The sequence below is a fragment of the Papaver somniferum genome, chromosome 1 (assembly GCF_003573695.1).
Source record: "Papaver somniferum cultivar HN1 chromosome 1, ASM357369v1, whole genome shotgun sequence".
Lineage (NCBI taxonomy): Eukaryota > Viridiplantae > Streptophyta > Magnoliopsida > Ranunculales > Papaveraceae > Papaver > Papaver somniferum.
In genome coordinates this window covers 226,677,893-226,697,003 of record NC_039358.1, presented here as the reverse complement: position 1 = coordinate 226,697,003, position 19,111 = coordinate 226,677,893, and the positions used below count along the sequence as shown (strand labels likewise).

Here is a 19,111-nt window from a genome sequence, read left to right as displayed (position 1 = left end):
TATCCCAAAACCTCTCAACAATATAATCAACAACGGCATGTTGGGTAACGTCTACACTCTATGTTCAACAATTTTTCCCACCCCGCTTTTTCAATCAAATATTTAACTCTAGGACAATGTATTGAAATAAATTTATAATAATGAATTACCGATGCCAGACATCCACGATGTTTAAACTTAAATGTTGGTGCGTCTGAAAATGTAATGTCTTCAGTAGCGTGCGGCTTATCATCTTCCACTATAGGAAACCTCCCTAACCCGGGACGTCGACCTCCTCAATTTGACCGGTAGAGATTAAGTTGTAATCAGCTTCGGTAGATTTTTGTCTCTTGTTGGTCTTTTGGCGACCACTAAACCTCGATATAAACTTGTTCATTCTACGCACAAACATGTTAAATACAATTTCATAATTAAAAGACCAATCCACGAACCATAATAGACATAAATTTAACCGAACAAAATTTCAACATCATAAAATTCCATAAACATAAATTTAACCAAAAAAATAATTATCCAATTAACTATATTTATAACTATTTATAATTAACAAAAAATTCAATTAAAATACGAAACTAAATTAACAAAAAGATAAATTAAATTAAATCACGTAACTAAATTAACAAAAAATAATTATCCAATTAACTATATTTATAACTATTTATAATTAACAAAAAAATAAATTAAATTATGAAATTAAATTAACAAAAAAATATATTAAATTAAATCACGTAACTAAATTAACAAAAAATAATTATCCAATTATTAATATTTATAACTATTAAATAAAACAAAAAATTAAATTAAATTCCGAAACAGTAACAAAAGTAATAACATTAACATTAACATACTATTGGATTAAGATGTGATTAACCCAATTTTAATAAGATTTGATTAACCCAATATGAATATCCAATTAGTAATAAAGTCTGATTCAATTTTCAACGTAAAAACCCTAAATAAATTCGAACAAAAAATACAATACATGATATTATTATTACACAAATTGAATAAAGAAAGTAGAAAATACATACCTTATAATGGAGTTTTTAGGGTTTTTGTGGAGTTTTTAGGGTTTTTGTGCGGTTGGTAGATGGGAATGGAGAAGAAGAATATGAACTGAAGAGGGGCGGTGAAGAGAAGAAGAATATGAACTGTGGAAGAATATGAACTGAGAAGAAGAAGGATCGTGTAGAAGAGATGGGTTGTGGTTGGGAAGGAGAGGCGGTATTTGTGGAAGGGGCGGTTGCTTAAGAGTACGCCCGATTTCATCAGACGGACAGGGGAAGAGTACGCCCTAATGAAAACGTAATGGGCGGAAATTTTGGATACGCCCGTCTCAGGCGTAAAAATATTTTACGCCTGACAAATTCATCACGCGGACAGCAGATGTTCGTCCGTACAATTCATCACGCGGACACCAGATGTTCGCCCGTCTGATCTCACACGTGTTGTGTGACCGTGTTTAACTCGGGCGGAATTTATTTTTACGTTTCTTCGAGCGGTCATTTGGAATCCGTCTGATCAACGGGCGGAATTTAAGATTCCGCCCCATACGAAACGTAATTTATATTTACGCTCGATAACAGACGTCATTTATATTTACGCCCGTTTGAAACGTAATTTATAATTCCGCGCAGAAATGAAACGTAACTAATACTTCCGCCCGTCTTCATGCGTAAAATTGTTTTACGCGCGACCAAATTTGGTCTTCTCCCCATAACGTCACAATACAGATTAAACTCATATTTAGTCTTTTTTTTTTGGTCTTTGATCTTTGAGTTTAGTCGTACCATTGCAGTGGCTCTAAAGTCCCTAGTATTTGGAATTAAGGCAACAAGCACATGACATCATCAAGATTTTTTCACCCTTCTCATAAAGTTACATTAAGGGGACGGTATTTGCCTTGTTTTTCTACACGGTCTGTGTAGTAGAAAGATCCATAAAGTTAAAAGGTGTACTATACGTATTAATGTTTTTTTATTGCAAAAAACTTAAACAGAAAATGGGTCATTTGTCCAAAAAATTTTAAAACATGGTTCAAATGGACGAGTAAAAATTATTATTGGTGAAATGGACAAAAAAGAAATAGAAAGGATGAAACTGGATTCATCGCTGCTTAAACTTAAAAAATAACAAGGATGAAACTGGATGCATCCTGATATAAATTAAAAATAAGAAAAAATATTTGAAAATAGGTAGGATGAAACTGGTTACATCCTGGCTATTTTTATATTTTTGTCCATTTGAACAGTATCTTTTTAATTTTTGTCCATTTAAACAGTATCAAAATGTACAAATCTTTTTCACCCAGAAACTTTTGATTTTGGTCTTTTTAACCAATTTTGTGAAACTTAAATCGATATTATTTGATTTCCGTTGTATTTAAAGAGGTGGTATAAGAACGATGATAATGGCGCTTGACTTTCTTAGTACGAATCCTACAAACAACAAACATTAGTTTAGAGAACAGTGTTTCCATTCTTCAAACCTTGAACTTAACCAGAGTTTAATTCTTCTGCGATAACTTGAACACTGTGATTTCAAGTCAGTTCTCGAGTCCTAGTGAGTAAAACTAGTTAATATGCTGTATCTTATACTAACGTATTATAAATGTGGCTTTAGTGAGATATAGCCTATAGGTACTCGTTTAAGATTATGTATTTACAGATGTACTAGGTTTTTTTGTATCTTGCTTTAGTTTTGGTATCGTTTCCTAACAAGATTTAATCACTAATAAGAACTTTGAAACTAGAGTGTCAGAGATAGAAAAGCTGCTGAGAAAACTGAAGCACAAGAGGCAGCTGAGGATAAAGAAAAAGAGAGAATGAGGAGAGAACAGATGGAGTACTATAACCAAACCCTTGTGGTGGTGTCAGCACTCATAGCAACTGTTGCATTTGCATCTAATTTTACATTGCCTGGAGGCTACAACAGCGATGGAAAGCACAAAGGCATGGCTGTATTAGCTAAAAAACCATCTTTCATCGTGTTTATAGTTTCTAACAGTTTGGCCATGGTTCTCTCTGCTCTGGCTATTTTAATCCAATTTGTGGGAAAAATGATATCGATGGAGCCAGATAACCCTGCATACAGCATTGAATACCAACTTATCCTGAATGCATACAGGAGTGAAAACCTACTTTACGTGACGATTTTCTGCAATCTGCTTGCCATCCTCGCAATGATGGTGGCATTTGTGACGGGAAGCTATACAGTGACGGACCACTTACCTGGGCTTGCAATTCCCGTTTGTATTGTTGGTTGCTTCTTCTTTGTTTTGTTTTTCTTTGTGATCCACAAGATACTAAAATGGTTGAAAGCAAATGATGATAAAGATTCGAGTTAAATTAAAACAATGATCCTGACCCGTTTCAATTGCTTAAAAAATGTTACTGGTGGCATCTTGTTTATTGGTGTTATAAAACAATATTTAACTGAGAATTTGAAGTGAAAAAAGTTTGTTCTGTAATTCGAATCATTTGAAGTATCTACTTATATATAATAATCTTCTTTTCCTGTTTCTCACTAAATTGAATATCACAAGTTGCTGTTATGATTGGAGGTTTGCCTAGTTTTGGAACACCAGCTATGTCTAGTTTTATGCCATGCATGCAATTGTAATCTTATCTTGGATCATGCTGGAATCTGTTGGTCAAGAAGCTTGACAAGTAGGGATAGTTGCTAAACTTATCTAGGATAATGCTGCCGGTGTTGCTCTTAAAAGTGGAACAGCTGTGATAGAAATTGTGATCTGAAACAGTCCAGATTGCTGGAAACTAGTACACAATGAAGGAAATTTTCTTCATGTGGCTGCAGTGAACAATGGGAAAGCTTCCCTGAGTAATATTTGTTTATATTGGCTGTACCTCGATCTGAGAAAAAACAGAAACGTAATATTAAACTAACATGTTACAGATACTGCTCGGTGATGAATACATTCGTAAACAGCTTAAGCAGAAAATATAAAACTATCACAAGCACTACAAAGCCAGTTGCTGATCAAAAATGCAAGGGCTTTTTCCAACTATGCAACAAGAAGATACTTCAATGAGCACGACCGATCTTAGTTTATCTTTGATGGGGCGTTGGTAGCAGTAGTAGTAGGATTATTGTCGTAATACATATCGGCTAACGAAGTATCTATATCATTCAGGCCTAACTCTTCATTTTGTGCCCATGTTCTCTCGTACTCCTCAACTACATTCACAACAAAAAATGATAGACTTAGTACAGCATAATTAGAACAGAAAATTTACCATCTCTGTGCAGCTAAAACACAAAAAAATCAGAGGCAACATAGTAATATTTACAACAATTATAAAGCAATGACCCACACCCCACAAGCTTCTCAAAATCGTGTAAGTTCATATGGTGTCCTCCCACTCATACGAGGATAGGAAAAACACAGGACACCAATAACAATCCCGTTGTGTGGTTGTTTGGTGATCAGGTCAGTTTATTTTTATTTGTCTTCGAAAACAAATGCCCACTCCACCTAGTGAATTCTGTTCATGACACGGAGCAGAAATTAAACTCACTAACACACACCAGCCAGAAGTTAATGAAACCACCCACCGTAATCAATTGGCAACCCCAGAATACATATGTTTTTTATAATGTATATATTCTCTGCTCAGGCCAACCACAATTTCCAGGTTAACCGAACAATAAACAAGTACAAGGAACAGAAAGAGGCATGAAGGTAGGAGAAAGAAGCATACAGATTAGCTGATGATCATCTTCAATGACCTCTGTAACTGGCGATACAAATGATCGTGCCAACCCATCATCAAGGATTAAAGTCCAAGGCTCCTCCACATTCAGAAGCTGTTAATAATGAGCACATAATTTAATACAAAAAGAGAAAACTAGCCAAGAAGGGGAAATATATATAAAAGATATAATCTATAAAGCAACTACTGCACTGCTCGTATCTAGTGTCTGACGCTGATATAAGGCATGAATACAAAACAAAAACAAGTGCCTACTGCCGCATCTGATACATCACATATGTACCAGTGTTGTGGCCAAAAAAAAAAGTACGCCCTGTCGGTTCTACATCGTATGTGTCATAAGGTAGGCTTTAACAGAAAGTGCCTAGTATACAAATTATGGATGGAATTATGTGAGCTTCAAGTTCAGAACATGAACTTGTTATTTCTAAATACTTGAAGAAGATCATATATACTTGCATGGTTTAAAACCGAAATCATAGAACAGCAATTACAACAATTCACCTTGCGTAGCCTTTCACTAAATTCTTGCCACTTGGTTTTTGTCCATGGATCAGAACTATCGCCACCACAGCTAAATCCCTGTACACAGTCAAGATCTGCGACAAGATGACACATTCAACCAAATGTAATAGTTAGTACAGGCTGTCCAAGAGTCGAGACTACTGGTTTCAAAATTTAAGACGCTACAATTGCAGATTTAAATCCATCCAGATGCTAAAATGTGCAAAAAGCCCAAGAGCTTTGGTCCCTCGTTTTGTGATAGTATAACAGTTCTCATGTGCACCTTCATGGCCAAGACAATAGCTACAGATAACTTAACCCTTTAACCATTATCACATATGCAATCAATCAAGTACCAAAAGACAAATGCAGGTTGGTGCTAAAACTGACCCATAAACTTAATAAACAAATCAAATAAAGGCACCAGATTAACAAAAAGAAGAGTTACGAATTACTTTCACAAATTTTTGTTATCAATCCTTCGATTGTTGTCACAAGTCCACCTAATGTGCCACATCCCAACTCCAAGTCAAGCTCTGGCACAGACACACTTGCATGATCCGACTGATAAATGCCACATGAACCAGTTCAAAAAATTAGCCTAGAACAACGTTTAAAGGTCAAGAACACATGAAACCACTCAGTTAAGAGAACAAAACAACATTCTGTTATTAAGAATTGATAAAAATTCAAAGCATGATATTAAGTTCTCATCCACACCTACCGGTACAAGTATTTAGTCCTTAAGACATCTAATCAGACAAAAAAGATAGATTCATAAAAACCTAACAAATGATACCAACAAAAATCCTACAAATATAAATTGTATGAAACAGTTCTCCAAAATAAATAAGCTTTCTCAGCACCAAGAAATCCCTAATATCTCCTGGGATAATAGTCAACATTGGCTTTTTATGGATTAGCAACAAATCAAGATTAGTTTGTGTAAAACCGTGTAAGTAACAATCTCAACTAAAACAGTGCAACAAAAGTATTTAGTCGTGCACCAAAGTTTATATGTGGCCAATGCTACATCACATCGAAAGTAGGTAAATGACACCGGGCAGTGACATACATGTCCATCTAAGTCTACAGAGAAGTGTCTCTCGAACTTGAGATCATAACATCGAAGGAAACATGCATGTCTGATGAAGCATGACATGGACTCTCTTCTAGCTCAAGAGGACCAACTTGAAACCTTCAAAGCCTGTATTCAAATCAATTTGAGAGTCCAAGTTGTAAACTCAGTAGGAATAAAACTATTTTTCTAAACAATTCCATCTCTGAAGGTATGATCTGTTTGTACTGTCATCCTTGTAGTTTAACCGAAGTTGTAGAACAATAATATCTATTAAATTTGATTAAGCATCAAGTAAAACAGCTTTAACAATAGCCGTGTTTAAGTCTAACGTAATCATGGTAGGGAGCTGAATTGCTAACATGCAAAACGTAGAAGATAAATTCATAAGAACAATTGGATGACAAAAAGTAAAAGCATTTATCAACTTGTATCTCTTAACCACACAAGTTATAAATTTTTAAGGTTGCTATTATGTACAAAGCAATCGAGCAGATAGACAGAACTCAGACCTTTATCACGTCACGGCTTAGGTCAGCCTGGTTCTTAACAAGAACTGTTATCTTCTTTCCTTTTTCAGGGACGTGGCCACCAGCTTTCAGCTGTTGCAAAAACACAAAATAAATAAATAAAAATAAAAAACGTGATAATTAACTGATTAGAAAAAAATGCTGAAATAAAAGCCTATTTTAGAAACAAACCAACCTCTGAATTTCGGTAACCGCAACCGTCACAAGTTGATGCCATGATGATCACTTGTTGGAAGTATGGGATATCTGAATCATGTTAAGGATCTACTGAAAAGCAAATCGAGTATCCATTTTCGGTTTCATATAGAGAAATAACATGATTAATTTTAACAAAAAGGTTTCGCCTGAGATTCTTAAAATGACACCATGAGCTTGAAAAAAAATATAGCCACTAGTGAATGTGGGATTTGATATTACTCCTGCACCTATCATTGCTTTAATGGAGTTTTGTGTGCCAGAAACTGGTCTAATAGCTAGTTCCTAGCACAAAAGGCAGACTAGAACAAAATGCAAAAATACAATCAATTTTATTGATGAAGCTCTCTTCTAAAATATAGATTTAAGCTTTAGCCAAAACATAACTGGAAAAGGAAGTTGTCGAAAGTGTCCGCGAAATCAATTCCCATGACAAATCGCAATCAGGCAGCACTCTCCAAAACAATTGTCATTTATAGAAAAAACAAATAGAAACAAAACAATAGCAGATTAAAAAAGGATACTGAAGACAAACATTCGGGTTTCACAAGGGATAGCACAAGATCCGCAAGTCGATGGAAATGTCATTACCTGTCCAAGAAAAGTGTGTGGCACTTAGCAGTGAACAAGCAATCTAAAATTTGAAACAGCACCAAAATCACTTTTACAAATTTGACTTACCTCATCTGGTGTTGAATACCTAAATAAGGATGCAGCAAAATTCTCACTGTTACCCTGAGCGATAGACCGTTGAAAGGCTACAGCTCCAACTGACCCGTGTGGCACTTTTGTTGTTCCATCAGGACCATTACTTTCTCCTTGTGATGCATTACTTCCAGTCTGACCTTCTGAAGATGGGTCGACAACAAAACCCAACATAGCTTGCTGCTCATCAGTCCTCTCATAAAACTTAAGGGTCAACGATGGGTCCACAGATGGAGCAAACCTAGAGAGAAATCAATAGATTCATCAACTCGACCAATACGATGAAAACTCAGGATTGTAAAACCATATTTACTATCATCCACTATGACAAAAACAAACAATTACCAAGGCCTATGAAATTTGACAATTGACAATTTAAACCTCAACTACAAAGTACAAAATGATCTTATGAAGACTGAACTGAGTATCAGAAAGGATTCAGGATTCCCTAAATATTATTCAGCGTAAGCAATCATTAAGTGTCAAATCAGGACACTAGTCTAAATCCCCACACCTTACAGCTGCCGCTAGACAACACTTGGCATTAACACCAATTCAGTTGTTCAACATATCAATAATTACTATCAGTCATGAGTTATGAGGCCTATTGTTTCACCATTCCTCCAAAACAAAAGGTTTGATTCAATTAGAAAGCTTCATGAATGTTTGATTGTGAAAAATATCGTCACTTCAAACACAAAAAGGGTGGCGTTCAACGCATTTCAGTTTTTCCACCCAAAAATTACCAGGTGCAGTCATAATCCCTTGACATGTGTGGGGGTCATACTATATCACAAGAAAATCAACCAAATGAAACCAATACACACAATCGTCAACTAGACCTAGTAACAAATGGCATGTAAGAAATTTCCATGCTTTGACAAGTCAAACTCAGAACAGAGAACTCATCAAAATGTTTAAAAGAAAATTGAAAAAAATTAAAAAAAAAATCAATGATCGAAAGAACTAAAGTGATAATTCAACCAAAAGCAATATCTTACGGGTTCTCGATGAAGCTGTTTCCCGATGGATCGTCAAGAATGAAGGTGAAGGATACATCTCCCTTTGCACAGGAATTCAATTTCACTAAAAAATGATCTAGAGCTTCAGCTGTCTCAGGATCCACTCTCTGAGAAATAAGAAACAAAAGATTAAGTAGCTGTCTAAATGAAGATATTAGGTTCCATCACAGGAATAGGTTTTCTCAAATCAATGCACCTTTCGTTCATCTTGAAGGGCTTCCAATTCGTTGACAGCTCGCAACAATACGCCCTCAACCTGGAAGAATACCATAAATTAGTGCACGGCAAAGTGGGGAAACCCTACACCAAGTCACGGACAAACAAGCTCAGCAAGAAAAATCGGTTTTATTTTGATGATAATCAACCTAAAGAACTCTAAGTGCCTTAACTTGGATTAAAAACAGTTCCACACTACAAGGGATATTCTTCGTAAAACACCTTAGCGAGTCCCCAAAAGGAATTCGTAGGAATCTTTTGGGGATTCCAATCTATCAGAAACTAGAACGAAGAATCTTCAAGGATATGTATTTAGTATTAACGCAAATCTATAAACAACTGAATACACGAAACAGAACTATAGGACAAAATCTTTGTATGAGTGGTATTTCAATCACTTCTTCTCCACTCTCCAGCATTTGTTGGACTACAGATTATTACATTCCATATGTATTCCAATCTACAGAGTATATGTTAGAGATGATCACTCTAGTTTTTTAGAATCAAACTTGTTCTTGTGTCAGAAACTAGTAAAATATAAGAAAAATATTTGATAACCACAAAAAATTGTTCAAAAAAAAAAAAGATAACTACATATCAGGATGAAAAAGATCTACCGTTGACAATGTACCACGTTGAGCTTCTGTTGGAATTTCAAAATCCAGTTCTGGTATCTGCAAATGAAAATAAAAAAACACAACAGAGTTGGGAGAATTGCATGGCAAAATAAAAAGAAGTTCTACAGAGTGGTACCAAAAGAAAGAACAAAACCATATCATTACATTGGCTTGATCCTGGCTCATCTGATTGAAAAAAAGAAGCTTCCGATTTCTTAAGTGTTAATAGTGCTTTGCAATAGCAATTGCAAGTGCATCTCTAGAATCCTAAATATTGGTCTTTTTTAAAATCTCCAAAGTTCTACGTGTTTTTGTGGAGCTAAGGCAAGTTACCCACCTCACTGTGTCATCAGATAATTTAACTTCATGTTTCAACCAGAACTACCTAACAGCACAATGAGAAACATAGAACTGTGTTAATATAGGAAGGGCATTTAAGGCAGTAAAATTGGCTAAGCAGCATCTCCAAACTGGCTCGTTCATGTACCACAACTCATGCGTATGCATAAAAACAGATCTCAGGTTCATAGCTAGACTAGTGACATTATTCATTGGATTAGATCAGCAAGCCATATTGTATTTGCTTGAGTATTGTGAGCCACATGTCAGGAACCAGATTTGAACTGGTGACACGAGGATATTTAGTCCTCTGCTCTACCAGCTGAGCTATCATTATCCCAAAACAGAATGACCAATGGAAGAAGACATGTTGCCTATTAACAATCATGTCAAATCATCAGCAACTGATTTCCCGCATCCCAGTTTTGGAAATTTGACCTTCGTGTGTAACCATTTATGTAGGCATGTCACTTGTTTATGGTTTACCTATCCAAAGACACTTACAGACTCTAATATGTATTCATGAGTTTACATACCGTCTCATAACTAAGTGCAAAATGTTGCCTAAGAAACTCAACCGACGTGAAAGATAATTTGGCAATTCATAAAGTACCTTGATGGTGGCTGAATCAGATTTGACCACCTGCCGGTTGAGCATCTGCATAAAGAATGCAACCAATTGTATTAACCTTCCATAAGAACAAACCCATTCGCAAAAATTATACTAAAGCAACCTTCTAGGTTATGTATAAATCTCAGACACATGCTTATTAAAAAATAAAAATAAAACTAATAGATAAAGCTTTCATCGCATGTGCAACACCATGTAGAACAAAGCAAAAAGTTCTCAAACACTACTCTCCAAATATTCACTAGCCAATATCTACTTTGGAATGGATAGACAAAAATAACATAGATGCAACAAGTGGTATAATCCAGCTCCAGCAAGATCGATATTTTTGTTTGAGGTGGCATACCTTCTGATCACCCGCCGGGACCTTGAGACAATAAGAACACCCTTTAGGTTGGAGCTGACCAGCAAACTGAACCTCGTTGTTCCTAAAAGCATAGTTCATCAATTAAGAAAATACAAAATCCAAGTAAACAATTACGCCCTTCAATATCAATAGTACCAAAAGGTCCAAAACCCGTAGTTAAAACAGCTTTCCACAAAGCTGATTGAATGTACAAATTATATAATTTAGAGAACTACCTCTCGTGACAATGTAGGCATTCAAAAGCCATCAACACTACCTGAAATCAACACATAGATAAGTTAATTGTACTTAAAAATTGTTCTTAGCCAAGTCTATATCTTCAGTAAATCATAAAAGTTTGTTCCTTTTCTTCAACATACCTCTCGAAAGTTAGGAATCCGCGTTAATAGTATGCTTGTCATACCCTGTTAAGAAATTAACACAGACAAAAAAAAATCAATATCATGATTATGTCTAAAACCCTAATTACAAACAAAACTAAATAGCATAACCAATGGAAAATTTTCCACCTTTATTGAAATTTTACAGAAAGTTTACACCTTTATGATGAAATTTCATGAAAATTTAATGAAACGTTCAATTAAAACACGTTCAGAATTGAAGAACAGAAAATTAAAAGAATGGTTTCTGGAAAAATCTAACATTTTCATGGCAACGCATACAAAGACTTTCAATCTGATGAAGGGGTGTTTGTGAATCATCTTCAGCAGAAACAGCTTCAACTGCAGATCTTACATCAGTTATAGGAATTGGATTATTACTTGAACTCATTCTTTATCACTTTTTCAATATGATTCCTTTCAGGGCTTAAGAGGTTTTAGATTTTGAAATTTGAATTTGGAGATGAAAATTAGGTTTAACAAATTAGGGTTTTTGTAGACGAGAGAAAACTCTAGAGAAAGGGGCGGCAAGAAGACTCTAGAGTCCAGAGAAAGAGCAATGGATTTTATTCGGGTTCTCTATTTAGAGCTCGTGGCCCCCTAGTTAGCAATTCGGATTCGGCAAACGTATGAGTATTATATGGTTCTGTGAAATCCAAATTCAGTCAGCGGAACGTGATTCGTCAGTAATTCGGAACGGCATACGTACGTGTATAATTCGATTTATAAATATGAGTTAAGCTCTAAAAATTCAGTATCTATATATAATAAATAATTAGTATTTATAAGGTCATAAATTAATTTTTATGCATATGTGTGAGTTATTTAAAGAAAAAATAAACCTAGTATGATGATATTAATAATGTATACAACATTAGTCATCAAAGAGGACGTGGTATAGTGGGTTTAGATGCTTGGTTAGCGAGTTTTAGATCTCTCTCACCTTCACCTTCAAATCTCTTCTGTCATTCTTGTTTCATAAAAATTACAACAACGTCTAATATTGGGCCGTGTATGTTTGGGAGGCAGTAAAGCCCCAAAAATAGGGTCTTTGAAAACGTAAAAGCTAAAGAGTTTCTGGCGAATTAAGCGAACGTATCATTCGGGATACGTAAAGTTCGTGAACGATTCGCGAATAATCGGGGAATGCCACATAATACACGTTTTGGGTTCGGAGTTGCAAACGTACGCGAATAAAACGGTAAAATTCGTGATACGGAAAAAATCGCGAATGATTTGTGAACTTACTAACTAGGCGTGGCCCTAAACTAGTAATCCGGGTCGGGTCGGATATTCAGGTTTACTGGTTCTGATTCTTATGAGTGTTTGCCGGGTGGATGTACCTTGAAAAGTAAGTGCGTCCAAAAGTCAGTGAGTTAGTTTAGAAACAAAATTCCAAAATGACTTTTAAAATCAAAAATGAAAATTTTGTGTAACAAATTTTTTTTATTTCAGACTTCTGAGATTGATTTTTATTTTTCTTTGTATCCAGATAACCTCTTGATGGTTACAACTTAATCAACGCCGGTACTGTTGAGAGAGTTGAGTACCCGCTAGATACCGTATGCTTAACAGTTACTTTGATACAGTATAAGTAAAAAAAAATTTTATTTCTTTTAGATAACAAGAGAATTTTATTAAAAAAAGATTAATCAGGGTCTACAAAGTTTGATAGCAGAGTTTCAGTATGCTCATAATCAATACTAAACTCTTCAATGGATAACTTATCCTTCCTTATTCTCTTAGAAACTAGATCTGCTAATTGATTAGCATTTCTACTGACATAACTAACTTTAACAAAAGTAAAAGACTCTAACAAAAGTTTTATATCTCTTAATCGTTTCCTATTTTCCAAACGAACAAGAGATATGTTATTGTTTATTGAATTGACCACTACTTCAACATCTGCCAATATCTGAATTTTTTCCAGCTCCATAACTTTGGCGCCCAACTCTGTAAGGACCCTCAAGCTCGTCAACGCTATTAGACTAGTCAAAACACGTTTTAGCCGCTAATGAATCGATTAGATTAACACGAAGGTTAATTGATAGAAATTAATCTATCAACGATCTAGATGTGAATTAGTATCATTGAATAAGTCTCGAAATGTTATGCGAAATAGACTACTCGAACGTGTCATTCGGATACCAGACGAAGAAGATATCACTGGATTAGTACGAAGGGGATTGTCATTTGCAGATAAGGATTGTCATTTGCCGATAAACCGCCTGGCTTCCCTTATCCGTTTATTGGGTGTCTTTATCATTTTGGTTGGCCTTATCACCAAAAAAGTGTCTAGAGGAACTCATTCTTTTCTTTTCTTCTTATTTCTTCTTCTTCCATGTTTCTTCTCTTTCTCTGTTGATCTCAGTTCAGAAGAACTGAGTTATTTTGTGTGAGTTTTTCATAGAAAGTTAGGTAGTGTGATGAATCGAAGAAGAGGAAGTAGAACTGAAGTTGATTGAACTCGATAGTAGAAGAAGTTGATGATGTTGAATCAATTAGGATTCTGTTCTTGAGTTGGAAGAGAGATTAAGAGGAGTTTTAAGTTTCTATTGGATGAAGATCGAATGGGTTGGTGTTAAATTAAAGTTCTGAAGCTGTTCTTATGAAGAATCACAGAATCAGGCAAACTAGGGTTCCATTAATTTGAAGGTTTAATTATTTGAATTTGATTTATAGTTTGATCAATTAGGTTGGGTTTGCTATTAATTGATGTATAGTTGAATGTTTTGGGTTTAATATCAGTTTATGTAAGATTTGAGTAAGGAATTAGGGTTCATTCTATTTAGGGTTGGTCAGTATTAAATTGGGTCTGTGGTGAAGAATTGTTGGATTAATTTTCTGTAGTGTATTTGAGAAGTTATGTCTAGGTTGAATTACAGGTGTTATGCAGTGGCAGTTGAGATGGAGTTTCTTGTACATATGTAGTGTAAATGGGAATGGAGTCATAGTGGTGGTGTGTTGAACTGATAATGATTGGTGTAGGTGGTTTGGTTATGAGGTGGTTTTGAGAGTCAATACCTTAGTTGGATGAAGTAGTCATTCAGGTGGTGTTGAAAAGGGGGTTAGTCCTCGAGTGATTTCGGGGGAGTTGAGTGTATTTTAAATCTTAGAGATTTTGAGAGAGTTTGAGAGAGTGTAGGGAGTTTGAGAGAGTATTTTAAATCAACTTTGTTCATACCAGGAAGCAAAGAGATAATCTTATTAGAAGGATAACCAAGACGCATATGCCATAAGCTATAATCTTCACCAGTAGTAACTCGATTTACCATAATCTGCGCTCCACTGTGGAAGGTATAAACCCCGTCTCGTTCCTTTCCCACACCAATCAACGTTCTCGTAGTGCGGTCCTGTATCACACACAACTTATCAGTCAAAGTGACAATGCATTTCAGATCTTTAATTAAACATGCTAACGAAATCAAGTTACAGTGAAGATCAGGAACATATAAAACACGATATAATCTCATATTATCTCCAAACACCGCGGTGCCTTCACATGGAGCAAATGTGTATGTCCTGTTCGGAAGTTTTAAGGAAGAAGAACTTATTTGATATGTTTTACACAAAAACTCTTTCCTTCCTGTCATATGCCTTGAAGTCCCTGTATCAAGTATCCACTTATTCGACGAATTAAGCATATTCACAATAGCTTCCCACTGTACTCGATCTTGTGATGAAAGATAGCTTCCATTATAATTCACGTCAATATTCATAAGTGCAGTATTAACAACAATTTGATCATCTTGTTCATAATTATCGCCATTTTGTTTCGTTGTATTACGTATATCTTTAAAATCATACGAGTACGATGATTTCGCCTGTAGAATTGAATCAAAATTAGGTTTACTCGATTCTTCCCAAGCCATGACGCTAAAAGAGATTAATTTCTGATTTCAATTATTATTCGATTCTGGCTCAGATGCCATGAAACCACAACATAGAGAATGATGGAAGTTTTTCTTATTATGAAAAGCTTGAAGATACAAATCATCTTCTCTGTCAATAAATAGAGAGGAATCCCAAAATAGATTTACACCAAATAAAATCTTTCCTAACTAACATATTTCCTAACTATATATATACAATGTACAATATATATGCGTATCTCCCAATAGGTTTGCTACATGATTTAATGATCACTAATAAGAACTTTGAAAACAGAGTGAAAAATATAGAAAAGCAGCTGAGAAAACCGAAGCTGAAGAAGCAGCCGAGACTAAAGAAGTACATAAAATGATCACAGAAAAAATGGAGCATTATAACCAAACCCTTCTGGTGGTGTCAGCACTCATAGCAACTGTTGCATTTGCAGCTAATTTTACTTTAACTGGAGGTTACAATGACAAAAAACCAGACGAAGGCATGGCCTTACTAGCTGATAAACCGTCTTTTATCGTGTTTATGGTTTCTAACAGTCTGGCCATGGTTCTCTCTGCTCTGGAAATTTTAATCCAATTTGTGGGAAAAATAATATCAATACTGTTAAGAAAACCCGATGAACGCAAGAAAGGTACCCTACTTTTTATGACACTTCACTGCAACGTGCTTGCTATTCTCGCAATGATGGTGACATTTGTGACTGGAAACTATACAGTGTTAAGCCACTTGCCTGGACTTGCAATTCCTATTTGTACTTTTTGTAGCGTCTTCTTTATTTTGTCTTTCTTTTTGATCTACAAGATACTGAAATGGGTGAGACAAGATGATGTAAATTGGCATAAAGATTGATGATGATCCTGAGCCGTTTCAGATTGATACTTTAATGTTGCAAAACATTACCCAACTGAATTATTTTGAAGTGACGACGTTTATTGTGTAATTTGAACCATTTGAAGAGTATATTTACTCTGTTTATTCCAATTTTTACCAAGTTGAATGTAAAAAATTCTTTTAAGATGGAAGGTTTGTCTAGTTTAGGAACATGAACTATGAGCACGTGTTTCTAGTTTCACAAAATTGGTTGAATAACCTTAAAACTTTATTCTTGGATCTAATAGACATGTAAAAAAAGTTACTGCTTAAATACCAAGGGTAAAATTCCTAAGACACGTGGCTACGTTTAAGTGGTGGAACAGGAAGAGACACTCAAAGAAGTCGCAGACGATTAGTATGGAACATATTCCAAACTTAATCATGATTGTAACTGGACGGGCTTGATAAAAGTTGCATGTATCCCTTGATGAAAAGGCAAAATCACTAATTAAGTAGTCGGTACCCTCATTCAATATTGTTCCATACAGCTTGATAAAAGTTGCATCTATCCCTTTAGAACAAAAAAGCTGATGCACCCTCTATCAACTCCATCATCGGCACTTTCAGTTCGACTACCATTGAAGAATGCTTTACATAGTCACCCTCTACTGCACCACCAGAAGACTCGTAAATTAATAACACCAACATCCACCCCGTCAGACTATCCCTATGCAACAAAGACTCATCCAAGGGCCGGTGGATATATCTTCATATATCTCTAAATATCTCTATATTTTTGGTTCACCCTGTCTATAATCATCCATCGAATGTTTATTTAAAATGCATGTTTAATATGTATGCTTGTTTCTGTTTAGTTTTCTAGGTTGAGCTGGTGGTTTCCACTTTTTTGGTTGTTCAGTATAAATATCAATGTTCATATGTTAAAATCTGCTTTTGTGTAGTATAATTTTGTTAAAACAAGAATCCCGATCATTTTGTAGATTAGTTTACTAGCTTATTATATCTGTATGCTTCAATAATTTCTGAACTTCATAATTTCCCTAATTAGTATGATAAGTTCTATCTCTCAACCTTCTAGTATGCATAAATTCCCATATCCTATCTACCTTAGTTGATAACTTGGACTGTACCTGTGTGCTAACACAATTTTTGGTTACTAATTCTATATGCTCACCGTACTTTATGTATTATGATTGAAATTGCCTTGCTTAATGGTCTAAATTATACAGTTTTTTCTGTATACATAATTGCTCTCTTATAAACTGTGTCCTACTACTTTCCTGACTGTGTTAGTGCATGTCATTTGAATTGATTTTCTTACTGTGATATTTTGTTTAAATCAATTCCTCCTATACTTTTAGGCTTTATCTAGACTAATTTTGGTGCTTTTCACTCTTGATCGCTTAACCTTTATGTGAAATAGAAATCTGTTACTGCCTATTTTTTGCTTCACAGTTTACAGTCTAGTAACCTCTGAATCAAGATCTGTCTTATAGCTTAGTCCTCTGGTCTTCTTTAACTACCTCTTATGCTTGTTTCTGACCTGCAGTTTGATTTTAAGTATCGCCTTATTTTGCTTCCATCCCTAGTGTAATTGGCTCAGTTATAAATTTTGTATGCTCCCTGCAATTTCAGACAAAATGTGAATGTTGTATTTCTGCATCTAGATTAATTCATTAACAATTTGTTGAATTTAATCTGATCTCTAATTACTCATCTCAGTTCTCGTCTTGCATCCTTGATCACTGCATTTTAAGTCTGACCTGTGTTATGCTTCTAAATGCAACTTGATATTAACATCTACCCATCACTTGCAATTTTTGTCAGAAATCTGATTTTACAAGTCTTCTTTTTTCAGAAATTTATATTTTCTTACTGTCATCTGGAATAACTCAGTAATTACTCTTTTAGTTTATATTTGGTTGCATCTTCATTGTTCTTGACCTCCTTGCAGTCCCCTTCTATGCTTTTAAGTATGAATGCAAAACTTAATCTTATAAGTCATCTTATTCCTTACACATCATAGACTGTCTTTCCCTTTAATCTATGTTGTTATTATTAACAAACCTCTGCTGAATTCTCCTCTTCTTAAACTCAATCTATGTTGCACATTTGAACCTTACTGGATTTAACAGTTCCTCAAATTTTATGTACCGTCCTTGTTTCATCATCTTGTAATTAGAGAATTATCAAATCTTTGGTTTTGTATGTTTCTTATACAGCTTTAAAATACTTTCGATTCGATTTGCACAACACCTTCAGTTTTACGCACAATAATCTATGTTGTATGTTATAATTTTCTATCCTAACAATCTCTTATCTTATTTCTACAAATCTCCTCTTTTCACATTAAGCCCAATTAAACCAAAATCTAACATATCCTCAAAGCCCACTTAGACATAACTAAAAACCGAACCTAAACTTCTGCTACCTCTCAACTGCTCAGTCCATTTAGACAAATTTTCCCTTTTCACTATGAATATTATTTCATGGAATTGTCAAGGCATAAACCTCCCACCCGCAATTCAGCATTTGAAAGGACTAGTTACTCTGCACAAGCCTAACATCCTATTTCTCTCTGAAACTCTAGCTAACGATCAACACATAAGAAGATTAGCACAATCCCTTCAATTTAATAACTACTTCAACGTCCCCAAAATCGGAAGACGAGGAGGACTAAGCCTAATGTGGGAGGATAACCTAAACATCCAAATATTACTACAATATCAAAATTTCATCAAGACAAAGGTTACACCACCGCTTCTAGAACAACCATGGTACTTCACGGGTATCTATGGCCCTCCACATCCAGATTTAAGGAAATATTTGTGGCAAGATTTTCCAACAATCTTCAGCAATATCAATCCATCCACACCATGGCTATTGATAGGAGATTTCAACGACGTTATAAACCAATCCGGAAAAAAATGAGGAAGATAAGTGACATATGCTCAATCTCAACTGATTCTCACTATGATGGACCAGATGGGTTTTATAGATTTAGGATTCCTAGGAGATCCATACACTTGGAAAAACAACCAATTAGGGCAAGATAATATCCTAGAAAGATTATAT

General features: G+C 35.1%; 1 protein-coding gene across 1 annotated transcript; it reads right to left on the bottom strand.

The window, feature by feature from the left end:
- Positions 1-3,777: 3,777 nt before the first annotated feature.
- LOC113317799 (zinc finger protein ZPR1-like) lies at positions 3,778-11,869 on the bottom strand. The gene is made up of 16 exons (XM_026565931.1): positions 11,580-11,869; positions 11,297-11,341; positions 11,153-11,193; positions 10,917-10,998; positions 10,553-10,597; positions 9,601-9,657; positions 8,964-9,023; positions 8,747-8,874; positions 7,722-7,986; positions 7,565-7,631; positions 7,021-7,091; positions 6,828-6,917; positions 5,693-5,801; positions 5,238-5,332; positions 4,722-4,827; positions 3,778-4,197 (listed from the first exon to the last, which is right to left on the bottom strand). Exons 1-16 carry the CDS (start codon positions 11,706-11,708, stop codon positions 4,064-4,066), a joined length of 1,524 nt encoding a protein of 507 aa, XP_026421716.1. The 5' UTR covers positions 11,709-11,869; the 3' UTR covers positions 3,778-4,063.
- Positions 11,870-19,111: the final 7,242 nt, after the last annotated feature.

Excerpts from the sequence above, each read along its gene's own strand:
- LOC113317799 (XM_026565931.1), bottom strand. The coding sequence starts at position 11,708 with ATGAGTTCAAGTAATAATCCAATTCCTATAACTGATGTAAGATCTGCA. Across the intron at positions 7,632-7,721 it reads GGTATTCAACACCAGATGAG|GTAATGACATTTCCATCGAC; the intron begins GTAAGTCAAATT and ends TTTCTTGGACAG. Across the intron at positions 4,828-5,237 it reads TTAGTGAAAGGCTACGCAAG|CTTCTGAATGTGGAGGAGCC; the intron begins GTGAATTGTTGT and ends CATTATTAACAG.